At 35.9% G+C, this 22,612-nt stretch overlaps 1 protein-coding gene across 2 annotated transcripts; it reads left to right on the forward strand.

The window, feature by feature from the left end:
- The first annotated feature begins 3,428 nt into the window (after positions 1–3,428).
- LOC132065668 (uncharacterized) lies at positions 3,429–16,738 on the forward strand. 2 transcript variants are annotated; one of them, XM_059459161.1, is made up of 14 exons: positions 3,429–3,588; positions 5,282–5,380; positions 9,890–10,017; positions 10,122–10,266; positions 10,432–10,541; positions 11,738–11,821; positions 11,900–11,948; positions 12,069–12,160; positions 12,521–12,653; positions 12,996–13,075; positions 13,158–14,689; positions 14,836–14,943; positions 15,028–15,853; positions 16,298–16,738. In XM_059459161.1, exons 2-13 carry the CDS (start codon positions 5,288–5,290, stop codon positions 15,594–15,596), a joined length of 3,123 nt encoding a protein of 1,040 aa, XP_059315144.1. In that variant the 5' UTR covers positions 3,429–3,588; positions 5,282–5,287; the 3' UTR covers positions 15,597–15,853; positions 16,298–16,738. The 2 variants fall into 2 exon arrangements, with proteins under 2 accessions (XP_059315144.1, XP_059315143.1); XM_059459160.1 differs by having other exon boundaries at positions 3,430–3,588; positions 12,515–12,653.
- The last annotated feature ends 5,874 nt before the right edge of the window (positions 16,739–22,612 follow it).

Below are 22,612 nucleotides of genomic sequence, written 5' to 3' on the forward strand. Positions count from 1 at the left end.
GCTTTAACTTGAGTTTCCCACCACGTGGAGGCGTACCCTTCAAATTGAGCAATGGCGTAAAGCGCCTTTTTCACCTCGGACATGTCATTCGTCAAGAAGATCCTATCACAATGCAACACCCAATCAAGAAATGTATCGGGGTCACTTCCTCCTTTGAAGGTTGGGAGAGTAACTTTAATTGAATTGAGACTTGTGTCTTGCCCTTCTCAATAACCATGGTTCCCATTCAAATCTCCATCGTCATCATAACCTCGATGGTCACGACCTTAATACCCTTCACGAGCTTGGTACCCTCTTTGCCTACCCATGTGAGGGTTAGGATCATGCCTTCCACCCCTCCCTCAATAACCTCCTTGTGCTTGCCCTCGTTGCCTCCAACATTGGTCACCATATCGTTCGTGCTCAAGTATAGCTTCTTCTATCTCATCGTCATTTGGTTGTGGGTCATTTGGAGTTTGATCTTGTAGGGGTGGGTTGTTCCGTTGGCCTATGGGAATGTTGTTTGGTGGGGTAAGAGTTGTGTTTTTGAGGAGTGTTTTGGGGAGTGGGGTTATGTAGATGATGGAAGGTGCCGGGTGACAATGTAAGTGAAATGCTTCGACTAGCTCCACTTGTGCCTCCTTGGTATTGCACTCAGGGCAAATACGAGACCTCCCTACTACCTCCTTCAATTGCTTCCACCCTACTTCCCAAGTTTTCCATTCGACCATACTCCCAACCTTATCGTTCAAGGCTTGCAAAGCTCTCATTACATCAACTAGTGTGAGTTCCCCGGTGGGAACTGGTGTTTCATCCTCCGTAGCCATGGTACCTATTAAAGACACTCAACAAAATGAGTAAATTTTAATCTTGATCGGAATAGATTCTTGTTAGACTAAGAAAGACGGACGACTCAATTCAATCTAACATACTTGAACCAAGAAATTAACAACGAAGCAAAATGAAGAAAAGCACGAAAGAATTGGCACGAAAGAAATACAGACACAAGAACTAGCAATCACAAGTAGGAACAACTATTAAATGGCTACTAGTTGAGAGACACAAGAAAATGGAATGCTAAAATCAAAAAATAAATCAAATTTCGGGCTCGAGTAGGTGATAACTTGAAAACGCGCTCGAGAAGCCCCAATTGATTCAAGGTATCAATTTTAAGTAATGAAAATTTTAAAATTTCTATACTCTTTTTTTTTTACTCCCTACCAAAGGAATAGGGACACAAAATCAACAACGAGAGTCAAGAAGTTTTTGAGAAATGAATCTCGGATCAATGTAAATTACCTTGAGAAATACGACCTTACTTATACAGTCCGTATGAGAGGGTACTGTCCATGTAAGTGCTCTTATAAGATGATGTCACAAAATAGTAAGTGTTCTTTGTTGGGTCCTGAAATGCGACCAACTTATACGGTCCGTATAAAAAGATACGGTCCGTGTAAGTGTCCGTATAAATTGATGTCACTTTTTCCCTTGCCTTATACGACCTTATTTATATGGTCCATATAAAAAGATATGGTATGTGTAAGTGTCCGTATAAAATGATGTCACAAAACAGTAAGCCCCCTTTGCTGGATCCTGAAGTACGACCAACTTATACGGTCCGTATAAAAAGATACGGTCCGTATAAGTGTACCCCTTTCTGCTACAGTGATTTTCGTGTTGAACTCGACCTTCTCGAAATTTGGACCAAATTTCTTGGATCTGATGACGTTCCTGGGCTCACTCAACCTAGTATTTACCCTTTCGGGGTAAAAAAAAAAAACTTTTCTCCGAATCTTGACTTGAAAACTTTGGATTAAATGCCCCTTTGGAGAGTCTTCTTCCATATGAAGATTTGAGGATCTTCAAGAACACCAACAATTTCAAATTTTCAACTACCTTCAAATCAACTTGTTTTTCCTTCAATTTTCAGATTTAGACTCCCCAAGACCTGTAGAACAAAGTCCAATAAGTTTCAAGTCCCAATTTCATCCAAATCAACAAGACCCACTTCAAGTTCTTCAACTCAATAATGGTGAAAATCTCAAAACAACTTGGAATGACTCGAAACTTCGGATTTGAAACCTTAACGTACTAAGGAACCAGAATCTAATAACAAACAAAAAAAACAAACAATTTTTTTTGGGGGTTTTGTAGGATTTTCGATTTTTTTTATAGTAACAAATCCTATGCTAGATTTGATAGAACAAATCTAATCCAAGCTCTGATATCAATTGATGCAAGAACGAAAACGAAAACAATAATAAAATGCAAGAAATAAAAGAGATAGATAATTTGACACAACTTAAGACCTAATTTAGCAACCAAAGTTATAGAAAACTAAGATCTTTAAATTAAGAACAAAAGAAACACCAAATTCCTAGGATGACCAAGAGGGATTTGGAATTCCCTAATAACCAATCCTCTCAACAATTATTCAATCAAAGGCTTCACAAGCTCTCAACTCTCAAGAGTTTTACAATAGCAAATATCAATATTCAAAATAGTCTAACTAGGGATATGTCTAAGTCTACTACTTATACTAGGATAATAAGGAAGACAAGCTAGTTATTACAAATATACCCTTAATGAAACAAGGGCCTTGTTTGGTTGGTCTTCCTTGGAAATGAAACTCGAAAAGGCTTGCATTTAAGTATTAGCCTCTTTACATGCATAGCCATCTTCGTCACTCTTCTCCATTCCGTCCTTCCAAGCAATCTTCTACACTTGGGATCCTTGGTATGGCGCTAATGTATGCTCACGAGCGCCTATCTTCATGTGCAACCCTTGTGATGTTTGAGATTCCTTGACTTGATTCCACAAAGGTGATCTTGGGGCAACTAGGATTGCATCACAACTTCAAGTTGTATTCGGAATTCTTATAGCCAAACGCTGAAAAGTGAAAAAAAATTTCGGAATAAAGTGAATATTTCTTATGGCCAAACGCCTACTAAAAAACTTGTATTGACTTTCAATACATTCAAACAACTAAATATTATTTGCAAAAACTATAACCAAACACAACTCCATCTTCAACTCCAACTTCAAAATACCAGATAAAGTAAAAAATATTTCGTTTTCATGGCCAAACGCCTACTAAATATTATCGATTTAAAAAAAAAGAAGTAAAACTAAACCAAACTAAATCAAAACAACTATCAATTTATTTAATCAATCTGACTTGAATTTTCAATTTAAATCGGTATTTAACCAAACCATAAAACCCCCCAAATGTTATCTATGACTTGTGAAATACTTATTGCAAACAACTCAAATATAAGAAACATTTACTCCTTATTTTAGTTTAGTACGAAGTTTCCACTACACCCCACTATATCTCCGTCAATTAGACTCACCATAAATAACTCACAACCGTCCGATCATATCCTCCCTTACCCACGTGTCAATCATCCATATAAACTAGTTATATCTTCAATCATCTCAAAAAAAGCTACCCTTTCGCTATTTTTCTTTCTCTCACAAACAAAAAAATAAAAATAAAAGCAGCTCTGTGTGTGTGTGTGTGGTTATCTCTTTTTCTCTCTCATTTGTGATATATCGTTTAATTTGTGTTTCCGATTTTGCCCTTCTTTGTTGATCCAAGTCATCACTGTAAGTAACAACATCAAAACCCTAATTTTATTTACTTTTTTGTTGTCAGATCCCTAATTTATTTTATAATCGATTTGTGTTAGTGATTTTGCTTTTGGGGTTTTGGATTTTAATTGTGGGTTGGTGAAGTCAAATTTTTTTTTTAAAAAAAATTTGGAAGAAAGGGGATTTTTTTTTTTTTGATTAGTTCTTTGTGTATTGATTTGTGTTTGTGGGGTTTTTGATTTTAATTATGGGTTATTGGAAAGTCGATATCTTTTTTTTATTTTTTTTATTTAGAGGATAAAAGGGGAATTTTTTGATTAGTTCTTTTTGTTGGTGTTTTTCTCTTGATTTGTGTTTTGGGTTTTTTGATTTTCATTATGGGTTGTTGTAAAGTTGGTATCTTTTTTTTTTTTTTTTTTTGAATTTGTAAAAAAAGGGGTTTTTTTATTTTTGATTAGCTCCTTGATTTGTATTTGTGATTTTGTTTGTGGGGTTTTTGATTGTAATTCTGGGTTGGTGAAGTCATTTTTTTTTTAATTTTAAAATTTTGAAAATAAAAGAAGAGAATTTTTTATTGATTTATGCTAGTGTTTTTGTTGATTTGTGTTTGTGATTTTGTTATTGGAGTTCTGGATTTTTGGGTTTTTTGGTTTAATTCTGGGTTGGTGAAGTCCTTTTTTTAATTTTTTTTTAGTAAAAAAAAAAAAAAAAAAAAAGAATTTTTTATTAGTTCAGTGTGTTTTGATGTGGTGCCTTGCATTGGATTTTTGGGTTTTTGAGTTTAATTCTGGGTTGGTGAAGTCGATTTTTTTTTTTTTTTTTTTGAGGAAAAAGGGGAACTTTTGATTTTTGATTAGTTGTTTGTATGTTGATTTGGTGTTTTGCATTGGATCGATGTGTTTGATTAATCAGAAGAACGAAGGAAATTAAAAAGGTTGATTCTTTTGTGTGGATATAAGAGTTTGACTTTGTTGGTACTTGTTTTAGTTTTGACTTGGATATGAATATAGTCTTTGTATGGTTCTTAGGTGATTTTTTCTAACTAAATTAGGGTATTACTTTTAACTCTCGTGTAGAGACGATTACAGATTACGAGTGAATGGATTGTGTAATTGAAATCCTTCGTTTTTCGAATTAATATATTGCATTTTACTTTGTTAGTAGTTGTTTTACTTTTGACTTGGATATGTACATAATCTTTGTATGGTTCTTTATGGATTGGGTAGAGTTGTTGGATGTGAGGTGATTTTTTTAAACTGAATTAGGGGATTACCTTTAACGTAGAGACGATTACAGATTATGAGTGAATGGATTCTGTGATTGGAATGCTTCTGTTTCGAATTAACGACCCATTTGGCCATAAAAATTATTCACTGTTTCCGGAATAATTTTTTAATAATTTTTCACTTTATTTGAAATTAGTGTTCGGCCATGAAAATTCCAAATCCGACTTGAAGTTGTATCTCAAATTTGGAAAAACAGCTTATAATCTGTTTTCACTTTTTTCCAATTCACTTTTCCCTTTTGAAGTTGTATTTAAGTACATTCAAACATGAACATTATTTCAAGTACTTTTTGCAAAAAGTATAACCAAACACAGCTCCATCTTCAACTTCAACTCCATAAATTCCAAAGAAAGTAAAAAATATTTGGAATCTATGGCCAAAATCGCCTATTAAATATATTGCGTTTTACTTTGTTGGTGAAGGCAACCATGAGTGACCAAGGAGAAAAGACCTGTCCTCTCTGTGCTGAAGAGATGGATTTGACAGATCAGCAGTTGAAGCCTTGCAAGTGTGGCTATCAGGTTTGTAAATCTTCAAGTTTCCTTTTTGATTTTGACTAGAACAATATCCTTTTGATTTTGACTATGTTCCAAGCAAGCAATTTGAAGCCATATTGTTTTTGTGGAACCTGGCATTATATTGTTGTGTGTTGTATTGTATCTTACTGTATTATTTCGATGAATACAACGTTTGGATAGATTGTATCGTTTCCCGTCGTTACATAATGTCACACATCGGCGATTTGAATGATAAACCCACAAAAAAAGGTTGGTGACAAGGTGGAGCTACTATAAAAAGGCCGGGAAAAGGATAAAATATGATTATTAGATACTTAATAAGTAAAGCTAGAATGAGAAAAAAGAATAAGGTAACGACGCGATCACACCAAATCGGTCGTTACGGAATGGTGGATTTAACGATGCGATACAATAAAATCTACGTAACGACCGATACAATAAAATCTATGTAACAATCAGAACAAACATTGTGTCTAAACTAATACAATACAATACAATAGGTAACAAACATCCAAACAAGCTGTAGGAGACTAGTCATTGTTATTCACATATTTTCGAAAAAAATTCATTGTTTTTTTTGATGAAGGAAAAAAATTCATTGTTATTCACATGTTCTCCCTATTAAGACATGCTTATTAGGGGTGGAGTGGAGCTTCTTTTCTGGTATTTTGGTGATAGCTCTCTATTCTTAGACATCTAGGTTTGTCTTGAAAGTGATGGGAGTGCGGAAATGTCTTGAGACTTTAAGTGCATATATATGAGGGTATTGATGAAACTGCATCATTAAGAAAATAATTAAATATATCTGTCTAAGTCAAGAAAAAAACTGTAAACACAAAGCACAATTATATGGGAAAAAAGAATAAAAAAAGAACTACAATATCAGCGTGTATTTTTGGTTAGTGCAGCTCCCTTTACGAAAGAGCCCATGGCGGTAGGTGCACACCTTAGCACCTTAGTGCTTGCACTGAAGTGCCAGCTAAGCAGGGTGAAATAACCTGTTTTGCATGTAGCTTCAGACCGTAAGCACATGTCAAGCTGACAACACTGTCTGTAATTTTCAAAAGAATTTGTGAAATTGTCTTAATGGTTTTTGGAGCTCAACCTTAACATGTTACTTCTAAAAAGGCTCTTTTACGCAATCTTGCCGTTCTTTCACACACATAAGAGTTCTCTTTTATAAGTATGTGCTTCCGGGCGACAGTCACAATCATATGCCTTATATGCTTAGAGGTAGTTTAATGAGAATTGTATAAATCAACCTTGGGAGCTGTTTTTTTTTTGTGTGTGTGTGTGTGGGGGGGGGGGTGAGTGATGGTGGTGACTGATTAATTTAGCAATAGGTTGCCATATGGCAGGTCAGATATTTCACCTCTAGAGTAGTTCTGCGTGTAAGTTTCTTATTCATAATGACTCTTTTAGGTTTGTAATCCATGTGCTTTAGGTGGAACTGCTGTGCATATCCACTCCAGAAAGGTTGAGAGAGGGGGATATATATATATATATATTTTTGAAACTGGTAATGTTGGCGGGGGGGGGAGGGGGGATGTATAAGTTTCCATTTCCACCTATTCTCCACAATTTAGTTGGAAGGTGTAGGTATTTGTTCATGCATGTGGCAGCAGAAGCACACAATTGGTGCTGGATAGAGTGCATGCTTGTCCTTATTTGAACTCTATTATGCACTAAATTTTTGAATACCTACTTAGATGGTCCTATTGGATTTGGGGTTTTAAAATAAAATTTACTATGTAGGAACATCCAATATTTAAGTTTTCATTTCCTTCTATCTTGGGAGCCAAAACGATTAGAATGCCTACGACCTTCCTACCAAGTTGGCATGGTTTAATGTTTCCTTTACATGGTTAGTTTTGGATTAACTACAGAAAAGAAACTTGTCTATGTAAAAATTAAAACTAGTTAGAATGTGTGAGAATGTTAGGTTAGTTCTCAGGCTGCTTAAGTGAGTATGGGTCATTTGTATAGTCTCTAAGACTACTGAGATAAACTTGTAGCTATTGTGCCCTATGGTGTATGTAGGCACCAGCCGTGTAACTGACATTTGGGATATCCCTTTTAAAGGACAAGCTGGGAAGAAGTTTCTTCTCTATGTTAATGCTTCTGAGAGCTACAAGCTTTGTTTTGTCCATGCATATGATATATTGTAATCTGGTACTGTTTGCTTTAATAATTGTACTTTCTTCTTTGATGCAGAACTTTTTGTTTTTGGTGCAAAGAGTTATACGCTGAAGCTGTGTCTTGACTGATTCATATATGTTCTTTGTGGTATCAGCTTATAGTTAAACTATAGGAGTATAGGGCGACTCAATTTTTTTTTGATGAAGTGTATACGGCAACTCAATTAATGCCTAATAGAGTAAGATATTCTTGTATAGATGACACATTCTAAGGGTATTTCATGCATGGATAACAACTAAATGCTTATTGCTGTAAAAGAAAATTACAATCTATGAAATATACAATAGGGAATCTTTCAGGAATCAAAAATTTTGTGCCATTCCTGGAGTATGATATGTCTATTTGAGTTTATATTAAACATTATTTATACCCGTCGTGTTTAGCTCTGGAGATTCTCAAGTATGTACTATTGGTGCGGGATATTACCTATTCAACTTATAGTTGTTGGTATCACTGTAATGATGCAATCTGATGTTTTTCCTAAATAACAATGCTTAAACAAACTAGACTACCTTAAAGTTGTCGATGCATAGGTCCTAATTAGAAAAGGGTTCATTGAATTCCTCATCACTAGCCCGTACCCCCTCCCATTAAGATTTGGGATTCTTTGGGCTAATTATGCATCAATAGTTAACTTTTAAGGTCAAATCACTCTTCAAAGAACCACTCTTGCTAGGTTGGGATGATACTTTCTAGCACTGAGTTACTACGTAATATTTAATTTCCTTTTCTACACATCTGTTTTCCTATATCTGTACAGTTCATGTTTCTTTTCTAGTTTATGTTTCAGACCTAAGTTATCTCTAACAGGTTAAGCTTTTAAATGATACAATTCACACAATTTAACATGTTATAGAGCAGAAGAGATTCTTGGTTCAATTGCTCTAAGTCTTGTTGACAACCACCATCAACAAAAAAATGAAACTGTTCACGAAATTCGACATTTTCTTTGCACTTCTCTTGCTCTATGAAATACTAGTTTTGGGCATGTGCTTGGCGTGTGTGCCCAGTAACAATGAGTACACAATTTTAAAGAATCACATAAATATTACTCTCTCCGTTTCAATTTATGTTTTTACTTTCCTTTTTAGTCTTTTTAAAAAAGAATGCCACTTTTTATATTTAGTAACTCTTTGTATCCAACATCTTACATGGCATATGCAAGACCACAAGATTCAAATGGCATTTTAATATATTACACACATCTTTAGTTTAAGACCACAAGATTCAAAAGTTGTTTACTTTCTTAGACTCTGTGCCAGAGTGCCCAGTCAAACTAAGATACAAATTGAAAGGGAGGGAGTATCAAACAATGCATATGAGTTATAAATAAAAACTAAAGCAGAAAAGTGTAATTTCCTGAAAATTATGAGTATTGATCTTATTAGCTAGCTCAATAAAGGAAGAAATCTTGCCCCACAGAAGTTCTCAAATGCCTTATTGTGATTTTTGGCTTTGCGTCCAGTTACCGAAGTTGATGCTTGTTTTTTTTTTTAAAAAAAAAATTAATAAACAAATGTACTTGATATAATGATAAGGTTTTAATAATAATAATCTCTTCATCTCCTCTTAAATTAGAGTATTGGAGTTTGATGTGCAATTGTTGTAAGTGTTCCGTAAGTATTTCTAGAATTTGATGTTCAGTTAAAGAGTATAATGATGGTGGATAATGTGTGAATTTATATCTAATAGTATTTACTAGAATATGTATCTACATTTTTCTACATAATGTTACAGAAGTGTCTGATTGAAGGGTAAAAAGGTCTTCCAGTTTTACATGAGTATTTAGGTCTATCAACTTTTTACTGTGTATCTCCCTGCTTCTAAAAAAAGTGAGATAGAACATGAGTATGGACCTTTGTAATTGCTGGTCATTCAATGCAAGTATAAGATTGTAACAACAATCTCTCATTTTTTTCTTAATGACAAGATCGTAACAACAGTCTCCTCATTTGCTCACAATGTCAAATTACCCGAACTTAGTGCTTGTAAAGATTATATTTTATGAGCATAAAAATGATTGGAAATTGAAGAGACTTAGTACCATTATCATGATAAATGTTAGTATTTGTTAGTTAGATTATTCATCAACTTCCTTGAATTCTTCATGTTTTGAGAAAAATGAAGAGAAGTTCAGTTAATACACTGGGTTTTGTAGGAATACCATAGTTTTGAAGGGTATAAATGTCGTTTAATGTTACAGGGTTAATATTGTCTGTGAACATTGTTGTTTAGAGCTTCCCACTTTTATATTAGTATATATATAGAACATAGAATTGATTTTTTGTTGACTTTTGGCACCCATTACTGTAGATATGCGTATGGTGTTGGCATCACATAATGGAAATGGCTGAGAAGGATGAGACAGAAGGGCGGTGTCCTGCATGCCGCAGTCCATATAATAAGGAAAAGATTGTTGGCACAGCAGCAAATTGTGAAAAGTAATATATGAATTTATATTTTTGTTCTCAAGGACAAACTCCATTATCAGATTTGTAGGTCCTATATTTTCTGCGTTCTTCATGGTTTTTGTTCATTCCAACAGGATGGTGAGCTCGGACAAAAAAATGACATCTCGAAAGGGTAAAAGTAAAACAGCTGAATCTAGAAAGCAACTTAGCAGTGTGCGTGTCGTTCAAAGGAATCTTGTCTACATTGTGGGGTTGCCTCTCAGCTTAGCTGACGAAGATGTATGTATACATTACTTTAGTTTTGGAATCTTTAACACCTCTTTTAAAGATATCCTTTCTCCCAGTTCATTTTAACTTTTTACTTAGGGATGTCCTAGATGCTCGACACTTTTCTATTAATAATGTAATTCTAACAAACTAACGCAAATTTACCCCAAAAAACAGCTTCTGCAGCGGAAAGAATATTTTGCTCAGTATGGGAAGGTTCTGAAGGTGTCTATGTCTCGAACATCTGCTGGTGCCATTCAACAGTTTGCAAATAGTACATGCAGTGTGTAAGTATGCTTCTTGATTATTCGTAACGGTTTTCAAAATGCTTCATATATAAAGCAGTAATATTAAGATGCTCTTAACGTGCAAAGGCTTCTTAGCCTCACAAACAAGCATCAATGGATGGAGATCTGTTTGTATTCCAAAATCTGGCTCTCAGTTCTAGAAAAGCCTTTTTCTACGTCATATAGTTATGAAGATGCTCTTAAATGCTGTCCAAAAGAATTTTGCAAGGCTCATTTCACAAAAATAACTAAGCATCTATGCCGAGTTTTATGTTCTTTTACCCAAAAAAATGGAAGTGCAGAGTTGTCTGTGTTTCAAACCTAGTTCTTAGTCCTAGCTCATGTTAGTTGATATACACCTCTTTTCTGCTTTATAGCAAGTATTTTAATGGTACAGTCAAGACTGGATCCTGAAGAGTGTACTTTTTCTTTCCTAGTGTATCGATGGGATAATAAGAAGATTATTTTGATTACCTTTTAAAAAACGGAAAAGGCTCAAATATGCCATCGAACTATCGGAAATGGCTCATTTATGTCACTCATCAATAGTTTGGCTCATTTATGCCATCGAACTATAGGAAATGCCTCATTTATGCCACTCATCAATAGTTTGGCTCATTTATGCCATCGCCTGTTACCAAAATGACTCATCCATGCCATTTTTCATTAATGCCGGTTTTATAATACCAGATATGACACGTGGCCTCCAATTAGAGGTTTACGTCGTTTAATTAAATCAGCCCAATTTTAAATCCCAAATTAATAAAAAACCCGACCCATACACCCTACCCACCCACAAGCATAGTTTAGTTGAAGGTCACGTGTCATATCTGGTATTGTAAAACCAGCGTTAATGAAAAATGGCATGGATGAGGCATTTTGGTAACGGGCGATGGCATAAATGAGCCAAACTATTGGTGACTGACATAAATGAGCCATTTCCATTGGTTCGATGGCATAAATGAGCCATTTCCGATAGTTCGATTGCATATTTGAGCCTTTTCCGTTTTTAAAAAAAAAGAAGTTATTGTGAATGAGCCTTTGGTTTACCCAAATGCTCACTTGGTCGAATCCTCTTGTTTCTTGGTCCCTTGCCAGGCTGCTGCCTTAGGCAGTTCCAAGTTAGCAAAGAATAAAATTTAGACCAGCCCCCCAACTTACTTAGCTGTCATTTTAAAAATTTCTGTTGGGTACAGATATATTACCTATTCAAAGGAAGAGGAAGCAGTCCGTTGTATTCAGTCTGTACATGGATTTCTTTTGGACGGTCAACCTCTAAGGTGTGTGCCACATCTTGTTATTGATTTGCAGTGCTTGCTGTTATTTTTCAGTAATCATTTTTACTTTCTTGCTGGCAGAGCGTGCTTTGGAACCACAAAATACTGTCATGCTTGGTTGAGGAGTGTGGTATGATTTTTCATTTACTTTAGAATTTCGATCAGAACATTGATTAGGGGTCATTTTTTGAGTCTTTCTGGAACCACATAGATTTAATGTCTCTAAAGGAAGAGTTACCTTTTGGTCCAGCCCTGCACCAATCCTGATTGTTTATACTTGCACGAGATTGGGTCGCAAGAGGATAGCTTTACTAAAGATGAAGTAATATCGGCTTACACAAGGTACTGGGATTTATTTAGTGTGTGGTTTTATAATTATTGTGATAGTTAACAGTATTGTTTGTGAAACCTGTCTCTTTAAAGTGTTTTAGAATTTTCATCATTGGAGTATCAAGTGCATAAAGTTCAGTAGTATGTGAAACTGATAAGAGCGACCATTTTTTTTTCCACCTACTTTGTCCCAACTTGTTTCTAATCTAACAATAGGTGGCTAGTAGTCAACACTATCTGTAAAAATCAATGTGACGATATATTTAGAAAATTATTGATAAATAGGTGCATCATGCTGCGTGTTATCTGTTTGTTGTATATGGACTTTCATTGGATAAACAATTAACTTGCATAGTTATTTTAAAGGAGTAGAGTTCAACAAATTACTGGTGCCGTTAATAGTATGCAACGGAGATCAGGGAGTGCTTTACCACCACCAGCAGACGATTACTGCAATAACAGCTCTGCTTCTGCAGGGAAACCTAGTAGTAAAACTGCTGCAAATGTAAGATTTTCTCTTAGCATTTGATTCTTGCATCTTTTCTTTCCATATCTTTTTCATTTGCCCCCTTCCCTTTTTCCTACCATTTTGGGAAAGAGGAAATGATAACTCTCTATTATTGGAGGTTGGAACGGGGAAGTAATCTCAAGAGAGAAATAAAGTTTTGTTCTTATGATCTACCTTTTGACATTTCCTCCTCCTTCGTCATATTACATTATCGAGCTTTTAGGTATAAAATTGCTGAAGTCTTAATTTTTTTAATTCTGACCGGAAATGATGTCGGAAATGTGCCTGTCTTTCCATATTGAATGTCTGAAATTTATAATCTTGTCATATGCCTTGCAGAATTCACCAACCAATGCCAGAGGCTCTCCACCAAATAGCAGCTCTGGTAGATCAGCTTCTCTTCCTGCTGGTGCTTTATGGTATGCAATTAGAAGACCCACTGTTCTCATTTAGACATGGTTAATAAAATTTCATAATACAATTTATATTCATTTTTTATAGGGGAACACGTGCATTAAATAACCAACTGCCACCAGTCAGTGCACCAAGTTCTAATGGACTGCTGCCAGCCAGTGCACCAAGTTCCAATGGACTGCCGCCTGCCAGTGCACCAAGTTCTAGTGGACCTCTTAAACAGAAGGCTGAAACATGCGCACTAACTTGCTCCACAGCTGTTGCTAATAATAGTCAGGTTTTGTCATTGGCTGCTGAAGCAGGAAAGAAAGTTATTCATAGTAAAGAAAGTGGCACTAGTCAAGAGAAAGCTATTCATAGTAAAGAAAGTGGCACTAGTCAAGAGAAAGGTAAAATAAACATGTTAGAGCCTGTTAAGCAGCCTGTGGGAGCAGATGATGCAACCTATAGTACTGAGAAACCCGCTATCACCGTACACCCTGCTTCCTCATTTATGAACAGTCAGTTGCATATCACCCCGTCTTTGAAGGACAAAGATATACATAGGATCACACCATCCAGTGCTACAAATACCTTTGATCTTCCTTTGATGTCTAATGGACCTACTTTACCAAAAGATCCCTATGGTGGCAGAGACATTGAGGAGGATGCATCCTCAGTTTTTTCATTAGCTAGCATTGATAGACAGCAAAAGTCGCATGCCAGCTATGAGAAAGCAAGGGAGCCGTCGCCTTCTCAGACGAATGGGAAATCTGTGATTGTGGATGATGTTTGTATCTCAAGACAAACATCTGATTTGAGACTGGAAAGACAGACTCAAGGAATACAAGACACAACTCCTGAAATGGAGGATGATTTGCTATCTTTCAATGCACAGAGACATAGGGATCCTGAAGTAATTTTAGAGAAAAGCTACTCATCAAGTCCTTCCATCTCTTTACACTCTTCAGGGCAGCTCAAAGGTTATACTCCGCAGTTTGCCAATGGTGTTGAGCCTATTAGAGCCAACATGCAAACTTTTGACCACAGAGCTGATTCAGTATTACTGCCTTCTAGTATTGGAGAACTTCCTAATGGATACCCTGAAAATGTATTCAGTTCTGCGGGTAATTTGGGAAGCACTGTTGACACTTATTATTCGTCTAATGAAAGTAGGAGGATGCACATGGATAGGTTTGAAGGGGGAACTGCTACTGCGGACCATAGTACTACTGCAGATAGGGGAGAGAACAATATAATATCTAATATTTTGTCTATGGATTTTGACCCATGGAATGAGTCAGTAGCCTCTCAGAACTTGGTTAAGTTGTTGGGAGAAACTGATAACCAACAAGGGTCTCTTAGAGTATCAAACTCAAGAAAATTACAGAGCAACAATCAATCAAGGTTCTCTTTTGCAAGGGAGGGGGAACCCATGAATCCACCAGCTGATTCTCGGCCATCTTTAAGTTACATTGAGAGAAGTTATAGTCATCGCCCTCTCGATCAAGATTTTCCAAATAGCAGAAGCTATCAGCTTGATGGTTTTGGTAGTCACAATGGTTTCTCTCTATTTAATAATCAGGAATCCAATGGTTTTGCCCACAATTATTCTCAACTCTCTTCTAACAAGCTATCAGGTTAGTGCATCACTTGTCCTTTTTAATTCTATCCCCCTTATCTGTGCGCACCTTTTATTGTTTCAGATTTAGTCTGAGGGCAATTGTCCAAAAGGAACAAAAGGTTTTAAGTGCCTGATTTACTGATTTTCTGGTGAATTGTCCAGGGTCGAGATCACAGATGGCTGCGCCTCCAGGGTTTTCAGCACCAAACAGGGCCCCACCCCCAGGCTTTACTTATGAAAAAATGGAACAGAATTTTGGTCCTCTCTCCGGTAAGTAATTTTATACTGTTGGTTTGGTTTCTCTACTTTGTTGGACATAATCTTGGATGTATATCTCAATCAGTTATTTTGCAGGTACTCACATGCTTGAAACCTCCTTATTACGCAATGAATATCAGGCTCCATCAATTGGGAATGTCAACAACGGAGACATTGAGTTTATGGATCCTGCAATTTTGGCAGTTGGTAAAGGCAGGGTTCAAAATGGCTTTAATGTCTCATGTCTAGACATGTCTCCAAGTTTTCCTCCACAGCCAAGTGCTTTTGAAAATGAGGCTAGACTTCAATTACTCATGCAAAGATCTCTCTCTCTGCATCAGAACCAGAGATTTCCTGATAATGGGGATAACTTTTCTCCATTCAATGATGCTTATGGAGTTTCTTCGAGGGTTGTGGAGCAAACTCTGGCCAACAATCTTTCCCCATTTTCACAACTCAATCTTCCCCAGAACAGGAACTCTGTGATGTCCAATGGCCAGTGGGATGGTTGGAATGGTGTTGTCCCAAGCGGAAATGACTTGGGCATGGCTGAACTTCTCCGAAATGAAAGGCTCGGCTATAACAAGTTCTATAATGGATATGAGGAATCAAAGTTCCGCATGCCCAATTCAGGCGAACTGTATAACAGAACATTCGGGATATAAATGTGCTTCCGTGATTTGTTCGGCTTGTTGAGTAGTTGTGGGAGAAACAATGAAATAGAAAAATCATGTGTGACTAGCAGACGTGCTTGAGATGATCAAAGTTACAATGATGCTCAAATGGTGGTAATAATTCAAGGATAGCTGTGGGGAGATATGATGCATTTCTAGAAGGAAGCTTGATACATGACTGTCTGAAAACTGCTTTCTGTTTGGTGAAGGATTAAATCCTCGAAAACAGGATGTCCAGAAACCAACAGGTTAGTGTTTCACAATCCACTTCTCACTAGTATGCTTATCTGGAGGTTTTCATTTCTATCATAGTACAGGTAAACTAACGAAACAAAAGGGTTCTTCTTTATCACAAAGGAGACAAACGTGGATAAAACAATCAATTAACGGAGTATTTGATTATGGAGAATCCTTTCACAAGTTTTACTGCTAATAATAATTGCGCTGATATAAGCTTGAGAAAGGTGCAAGTGATTTGCTTTTGAGTTATAAGATACACGTGGAATTATTGTCTAAAAAATTGATTCAAGTGTGGGACAGACATAGTTCCTCGTCTTTCCGCCTTGCCCGTCTACTAAGTTGAGAGGTCCAGAAACTATTGTGTTCAAAGTTTTGTGAGTGATGTGATTCCTGTTTGATTGCATCTTTTCTTTTGCATTAATGCCACTTTTGTTTTATGATGACAATTCCAGGTGAAAGCTGAGTTCTTCGGGGCTCCACAGTTTAGACAGGAAACTTGCGTGATTGAGTTGGCAGGTGACGGGGCAGTGGAGAATCAGTTTGTCACACACTACTTGGGAGGCATTGAGACACAAAGCTCAGTTTTCTTGAGAAAATGCTGGAGCCTTGCTTGCAGTAATGCAAATAGTAAAAGTTGCAAATAAAAAATATATCTGTTTATACCGAACTTTCTCATAATTATTTTGGAAATAATCAAATTGATGCTCTAACTACGAACATAAGACGCGATTAGTTGTGCTGTCGAGTTGATATCTTGTTGCTGGACAAAAAGCGCGATGAAACTAAGGGGTGTGAGTGTGCTTCTAATTATCTTCATTATGTGAAACAGTTGCAAGGTATGCCTATGTTGCTTAAGAAAAGGTTAGTCGAGAAGTATATCATGTTTTATCTGACCTGTGTGTTTAGTGTTGCCCATTTGTATTCTCAGATACCAAAGAGTTAAGCATAAATCACAATAAATTATTCAGCAGTTGTTTCCATGGCTTCTTCTTTAGCACATAAATGAGACATTTTCATAAACCCCAGGGTATGCGTTATAATGATAAACTCAAATGAAAGATCACAAATGGTTAAGACAGGTAACTAAAATTGTACTTATTTTAATAAGTTAAATTCTTAGTTTGAGTTGGTTACACTTAACATGGCATTGGAGCGTATAGAATGAATCAAGTTTACTCGTTTTATGGTGGAGACATAATTAAGTAATCGCATTTTATTTTGTAAGACATACAAGTAAACAAACTATTATAAAGATGACATCAATTCATCATATTTTGTAAGACATAAACGTGAAGAAAATATTTCCTTCGTACCGCAACGCACCCTTAGAGGTATAAAAAAGTATTGATATTGTTAAAATGATATCAATTCAACAAACTATAAAGTCACCACTAGGCCATCTGCATTCACCGCTAACCGTCGTCGCTCGCTGTTATTGCATTATCAACTGCCACCACACCATCCTCAACCACAACAATGGGCCTATCACCTGAGTCTGTCGTTACTATTACTAATCACTATTTATAATCATCATCTCCAACAACCATCAATTACTATCGACAATCACTATTATCAACTATCATTATATATCACCAATCATCGATTAGTCATCACTATCATCATCAGCCATCAATATCATCAACCATAATTGTCAACTGTTATCACCGGCTGCCACCATCAACTACCACTTTAACCACTACTATTCGTCACCATCACTAATAGCTACTACGTATTCATAATCACCACAGTTAACTAACGTCACCACCACCCACGATCCGCCGTCAATACTTACAACTGCTACTGTTAGCCGTTGTCACCACCATTTTATTTTCTTAAAAAACATTTTATTGATATGCTATTAAATTAATTAGTATTTTATATCAATTTTTTATTTATTAATTTTCAATATAAAGATAATGTTATACATTCACATATTGAAAAAATAAATAATTCTAATTATTTAGTATTAAGATCTCAATACACCATTTTAATATTCAAATATATATCCAAATTCAAACGTTTTAATATTATGGTACATTTGTTCTTTCACTCCGGACAAAAATTAAAGTAGTCTATTTTGTACTTCAACATGTGGAAACTGTTAAAGAACAGTGGAATCATGGAAGACAGATAGCTTTACTATTAACAAACAGCAACCGGAATTGTCTTCATCTTCGCCTATCCTTTAGACATTCTATGGCTACTTTTTGGTCTCCTTAAAGGCCATCCCTCCAATGTCCACAACTAGGTCTAGCCAATGGACCTCAACCCCCACCCCACGTTACCCCACCCCCACTCACCTACCCCCTCCCCCTCGCCGGTTATTTAATCTAGTATTTTATTTATATTGAAGATGTTAATTTGATTTGCATGCAAGATCGGATCTACCATACAACTTATATGTTCATTCGAATTTAATTACTGCGATGCGAATATTGTATATTATATAAGTGTAGAACACTCATTATTAGTTAAAATAAGTTTTTACAAGCTTAGAATGAGATAGACGTAAATGGAGCGATACGAAAAGTAAGAATTCAGAAGAAAGTATTGAAGTAATAGTCGACGTGTTAGTTAGTACTTCAAAAAGAGTCTCTTTTACTTTAAATAGGAGAAAATACAGCAATAACAATAAAAGATGGAAGACATACATTTTTTTTAGGGAAAAGGGTCAAAAATACCCCTCTACTTTGGAAAAAGGATTAAAAATATCCTCCGAACTTATTTTGGGTCAAAAATCCCTCTCATCCTTAAAGTTTTCAAATATAACCTGTCTTGTGAAATTATCCCAAAATAACCCGAAATCATTTTTTAAACCGCTCCATCATTTAAACCCGACTCAACTAAATAATTACCCATAAGATCCTTCTATTCCCCCAATTCCCTCAAACTTCAAACCTACATATTGGGGGAATAAGGGATCTTATAATTATTTAATGGGTGATTTAAATGATGGAGCGGTGTTTAAAATGATTTCGTTATTTTCGGGATAATTTCCGTCAAGACAAGATATTTGAAAACTTTAAGGATGAAAAGGGTATTTTTGACCCAAAATAAGTTCGGATGATATTTTTAGTCCTTTTTCCAAAGTAGAGGGGTATTTTTGACCCTTTTCCCTTTTTTTTTATATCAACATAAGTACTCTTCCGTCTCAATTTAAGTTTCTTACTTTCCTTTTTAATCTGTTCTAAAAAGTGTGCCTCTTTCTATATTTAGTTAGTTGATAATCCAAATATTCTATATGTCAAGTTTAAAACCACATTAATTTAGGAAAGACAAGATTCAAAAGTTTCTTTTTATTCCTTAAACTTTGGCCCCAAACAAATTAAGACACTTAAATTGAAATGGAGGAAGTATTAATTATTATATTAGATAGTAAATAAGAACATAAAATGATCATCCAAAAATCCACTAGCTAAATAACCAACTTTTTGGAGCACAATTCAGACAAAAATGGAACACAGAAGGTACTATTCTCCTCACCCCTCTCCACACACCTCACCATGGGGGTGTCTGAATCAGTGCCACAACTTCTAATATTTCTTTACTGCAGAAGAAAAAAAAATCTAAATGTTATTAGGCCCACCAACCAACATAAACCCCTAGTACAAAATCTGACCCAAATCCAACAAAAGTGACTAAATGGGCCCATGGAAATGAGCAATTAAAATCCAGCAGATTTATGGACCCACCATGTGGTAGAAAAAAGCCATATCTAGGTCATAGGTATCTTTCCTCCTCCTACTAATTCAATCATCACAGGAGTGTTGCGAAAAAAGGGCTATGTTTCAGGAATATAACATAGGATAGGATAGAGGAACTACTCTCTCCGTCCCAAAAAAAATTATTTTAATTTGATTTGGCATGAAGTTTAAAAAATAAAAGAAGATTTTAAAATGTGTGTCCAAAATGTTTCTAGATAATGTGTGGCTATAAATTATCTCATAAAGTTAAATTATTTCTAAATATAGAAATGTATCAATTTTTTTTAGACAAACTAATAAAAAAAGTAAGATAATCCTTTTGAAATAGAGGGAGTACTTCTGAAACCTAAGTAGAGCACATTTAGAATTTGAAAATATAACAAAAAGGAAAGGTAAAAGGAAAGAGCAATTGATAGGGTGAGAATAGTGCAAAGTACATATGCATTGCATTTCACATGTAAAGTGATAAATAGACCAAATTTATGGTACATGCTAGGTGTACCTTTCCACTTTCCACCACTTGTAATTGTACTTGATATTTTGTAAAACATTTATAAACTACTCCTTTAAGTTCAAACCATAGCTGGCCCAAAAAAAAAAAAAAAAGTTCAAATCATACCGTATTAACATGCTGAAAAAGTTATCCATATATTATTTGTGCTAAATCAATGAATACATAACAAACGTCGATGTTAACAAGTAAAATTTAGAAAAGGGCAAAAATACCTTCTAAATTATGACCGATTTTAAAGGGTTTCGATTGCTTGAGAGAAGGTTAAACATGGAATTTTCTTTTGAGGTATTTCAGTGATGGATTTGGATTGAAGGAACTGCTAATATGTGTATAATAGTGGTGGAAGGTTGCGAAGGAGGGAAACTATTCCAGTGTGAAGGTAGCGTGAGATTAGGGTGGCTCAATGAAATTAGTGATCTACAGACAAAGTCTATTAAAAGGCTTTCATAAAATTCATGCAGTAATGAATACAAAAAAAACTCTCGGGACTTTCGTCTAGCGGTAAGAGCACCATGTATATTGTGTGCGTTAGGTGCAAGTCGTTGTTTCAAACTATGTTGTAGGTAAAAATATGATATTTAATGGGAAAAGGATAGAAGGATGACCTCTTTTTTAGAGAAGGAGCTAGATTACTAGCTATGGGTTCGGACAAAGCCAACAACTTTTGCTTATATTTTATATTTACATTAAATAATTTATTAAACATGTATAAATATATAGCTGTGGAACTAGTAACTTAGACAAGCTATTGGTTGGGTGACAAGATTATACCCATAAACATCAAATCATGACTCCGCCTCTTCTATTATACATTGAGTTTCGAACCTTGCACTACTTTCTCTTGGAGATTTCTCGATTAAAAAGGGGAAGATACTAAATGTCACGACCCAAGCTGATGAGTCGTGACGAGTGCCCAACCTCTACTGATCAAGCACTCCTAAACTCGTTTCTGAACCTTACTGGACAACATGGTGGCCCATATATGACTGATGATTGAACTGAACACTTCAAAAAAATGACATAATAAACTCTGCATCAGGGACTCACAACCAACGCATATATACACATACGAGCTAAAGGTAACAGTGCAAGCCGACTAGGCCGCTACATATGCTGTACAACATAAAAATAAGAGCCGTCAACGCTACATAACCTCCCCTACTATGTACCACTGTCTACAGACCTCTAGTGGAGTACAAGCTGTAGAAAGGACGGGACAAGGCTCCCGTCATACCCATATATACAAGTCAAAATAGCATACCCAAAACGAACTACAGCCCCGGATCGAATGGAGTGCACTGACTACTGTGGGGTGGAAGTCCTACCGAGCTGGACCGTCTTCTGCTTATTTGAACTTGCGGGTATGAACGCAGCCCCCCTCCCCCCCCTCGAGCAATAGGGGAGTCAGTACGAATAATGTACTGAGTATGTAAGGCATAAAATCAACATGTACATAAAATCATGGAAGACATTTGAGACATGCCAGTGAAGGTGTGAATCTGAATGAATCAGCATGGCTATGTAATAGGAAACGTATATATATCTATAGGAGTACCACAACAAAGGCCACATCACCCCCTATCAAATGTGCATTATATATATAAATGCCACAACAAGGCCACATCGTCACCCTCTGTCAAATGTGCCTTATATATAAACACCGCAACAAACGCCATATCGTCACCCCCTGTCAAATGTGCCTTGTATATGCATGAAGAACCCAAATAAAAGCTACTACTTCATCGGAGTGACGTAGGTTGGTAACCTCCGATTTATATTATGGAACAATCATCATCGCTATATCTCACCTTGAAGGAGCAAGTAACATGAGGTGAGATCAACAACAATGAGTGACATCAAGGAAATCATGAAATAACTCAATAATCTCATAATAGCATTACAATCATAAGCTTTGGAATTTCTAGAAATAAGAGCATCAACATCATCATTATCATCATAGAAGCATACTCATCTTTAGCGTCATAAGAAACTTTCAGAATCATGAATCTCTAGCTTTTGAGAACAAGGACAATTTAGAAAACGTTTATGGGTTCACAAGAAAGGAATCATGCCTTTGGAAAGAAAAGGACTGGCCTTAACATACCTGATTGATCTCCTACTTCTTAACTTAACGCTTATTCTCTCAAGCTCGTAAATCTACATTCAAGAGAAATCATACTACCGTTAGACTTATCGTCATATGCCTATGTTAAGTCTTCAAATCAAACTCCTTTAGAATCTGCCAAAATTCGGGCTGCACCTCCCTTGTTTATATCCCTAGCCCGAAATCATAATTTCAACAACCAACCCAACAACAACAACCACAACACCAATAACATCATCCTCAATACCAAAATATTCCATAAAACATCCCACACGATGTTTATCCAATTTCTCAACCAACAGTTTCGTTATACGATCATTTAATAGCTCTACCTTCGTAAATAAACCTAAATCAATATTAATAAGGGAAGATTCATACCTTACTCCTGCCAGAACCGCGATATCTTTAATATCCACCTTGGATTCAAACCAAAAATCCCTCGCAG

Source organism: Lycium ferocissimum, chromosome 7 (genome assembly GCF_029784015.1).
Source record: "Lycium ferocissimum isolate CSIRO_LF1 chromosome 7, AGI_CSIRO_Lferr_CH_V1, whole genome shotgun sequence".
Classification (NCBI taxonomy): Eukaryota; Viridiplantae; Streptophyta; class Magnoliopsida; order Solanales; family Solanaceae; genus Lycium; species Lycium ferocissimum.

Bases quoted from the DNA above. Each gene is read 5' to 3' on its own strand.
- LOC132065668 (XM_059459160.1), top strand. From the start codon at position 5,288: ATGAGTGACCAAGGAGAAAAGACCTGTCCTCTCTGTGCTGAAGAGATG. The intron at 5,381-9,889 runs GTTTGTAAATCT...CCATTACTGTAG, and splicing joins CTTGCAAGTGTGGCTATCAG to ATATGCGTATGGTGTTGGCA. The intron at 10,542-11,737 runs GTAAGTATGCTT...TGTTGGGTACAG, and splicing joins GCAAATAGTACATGCAGTGT to ATATATTACCTATTCAAAGG.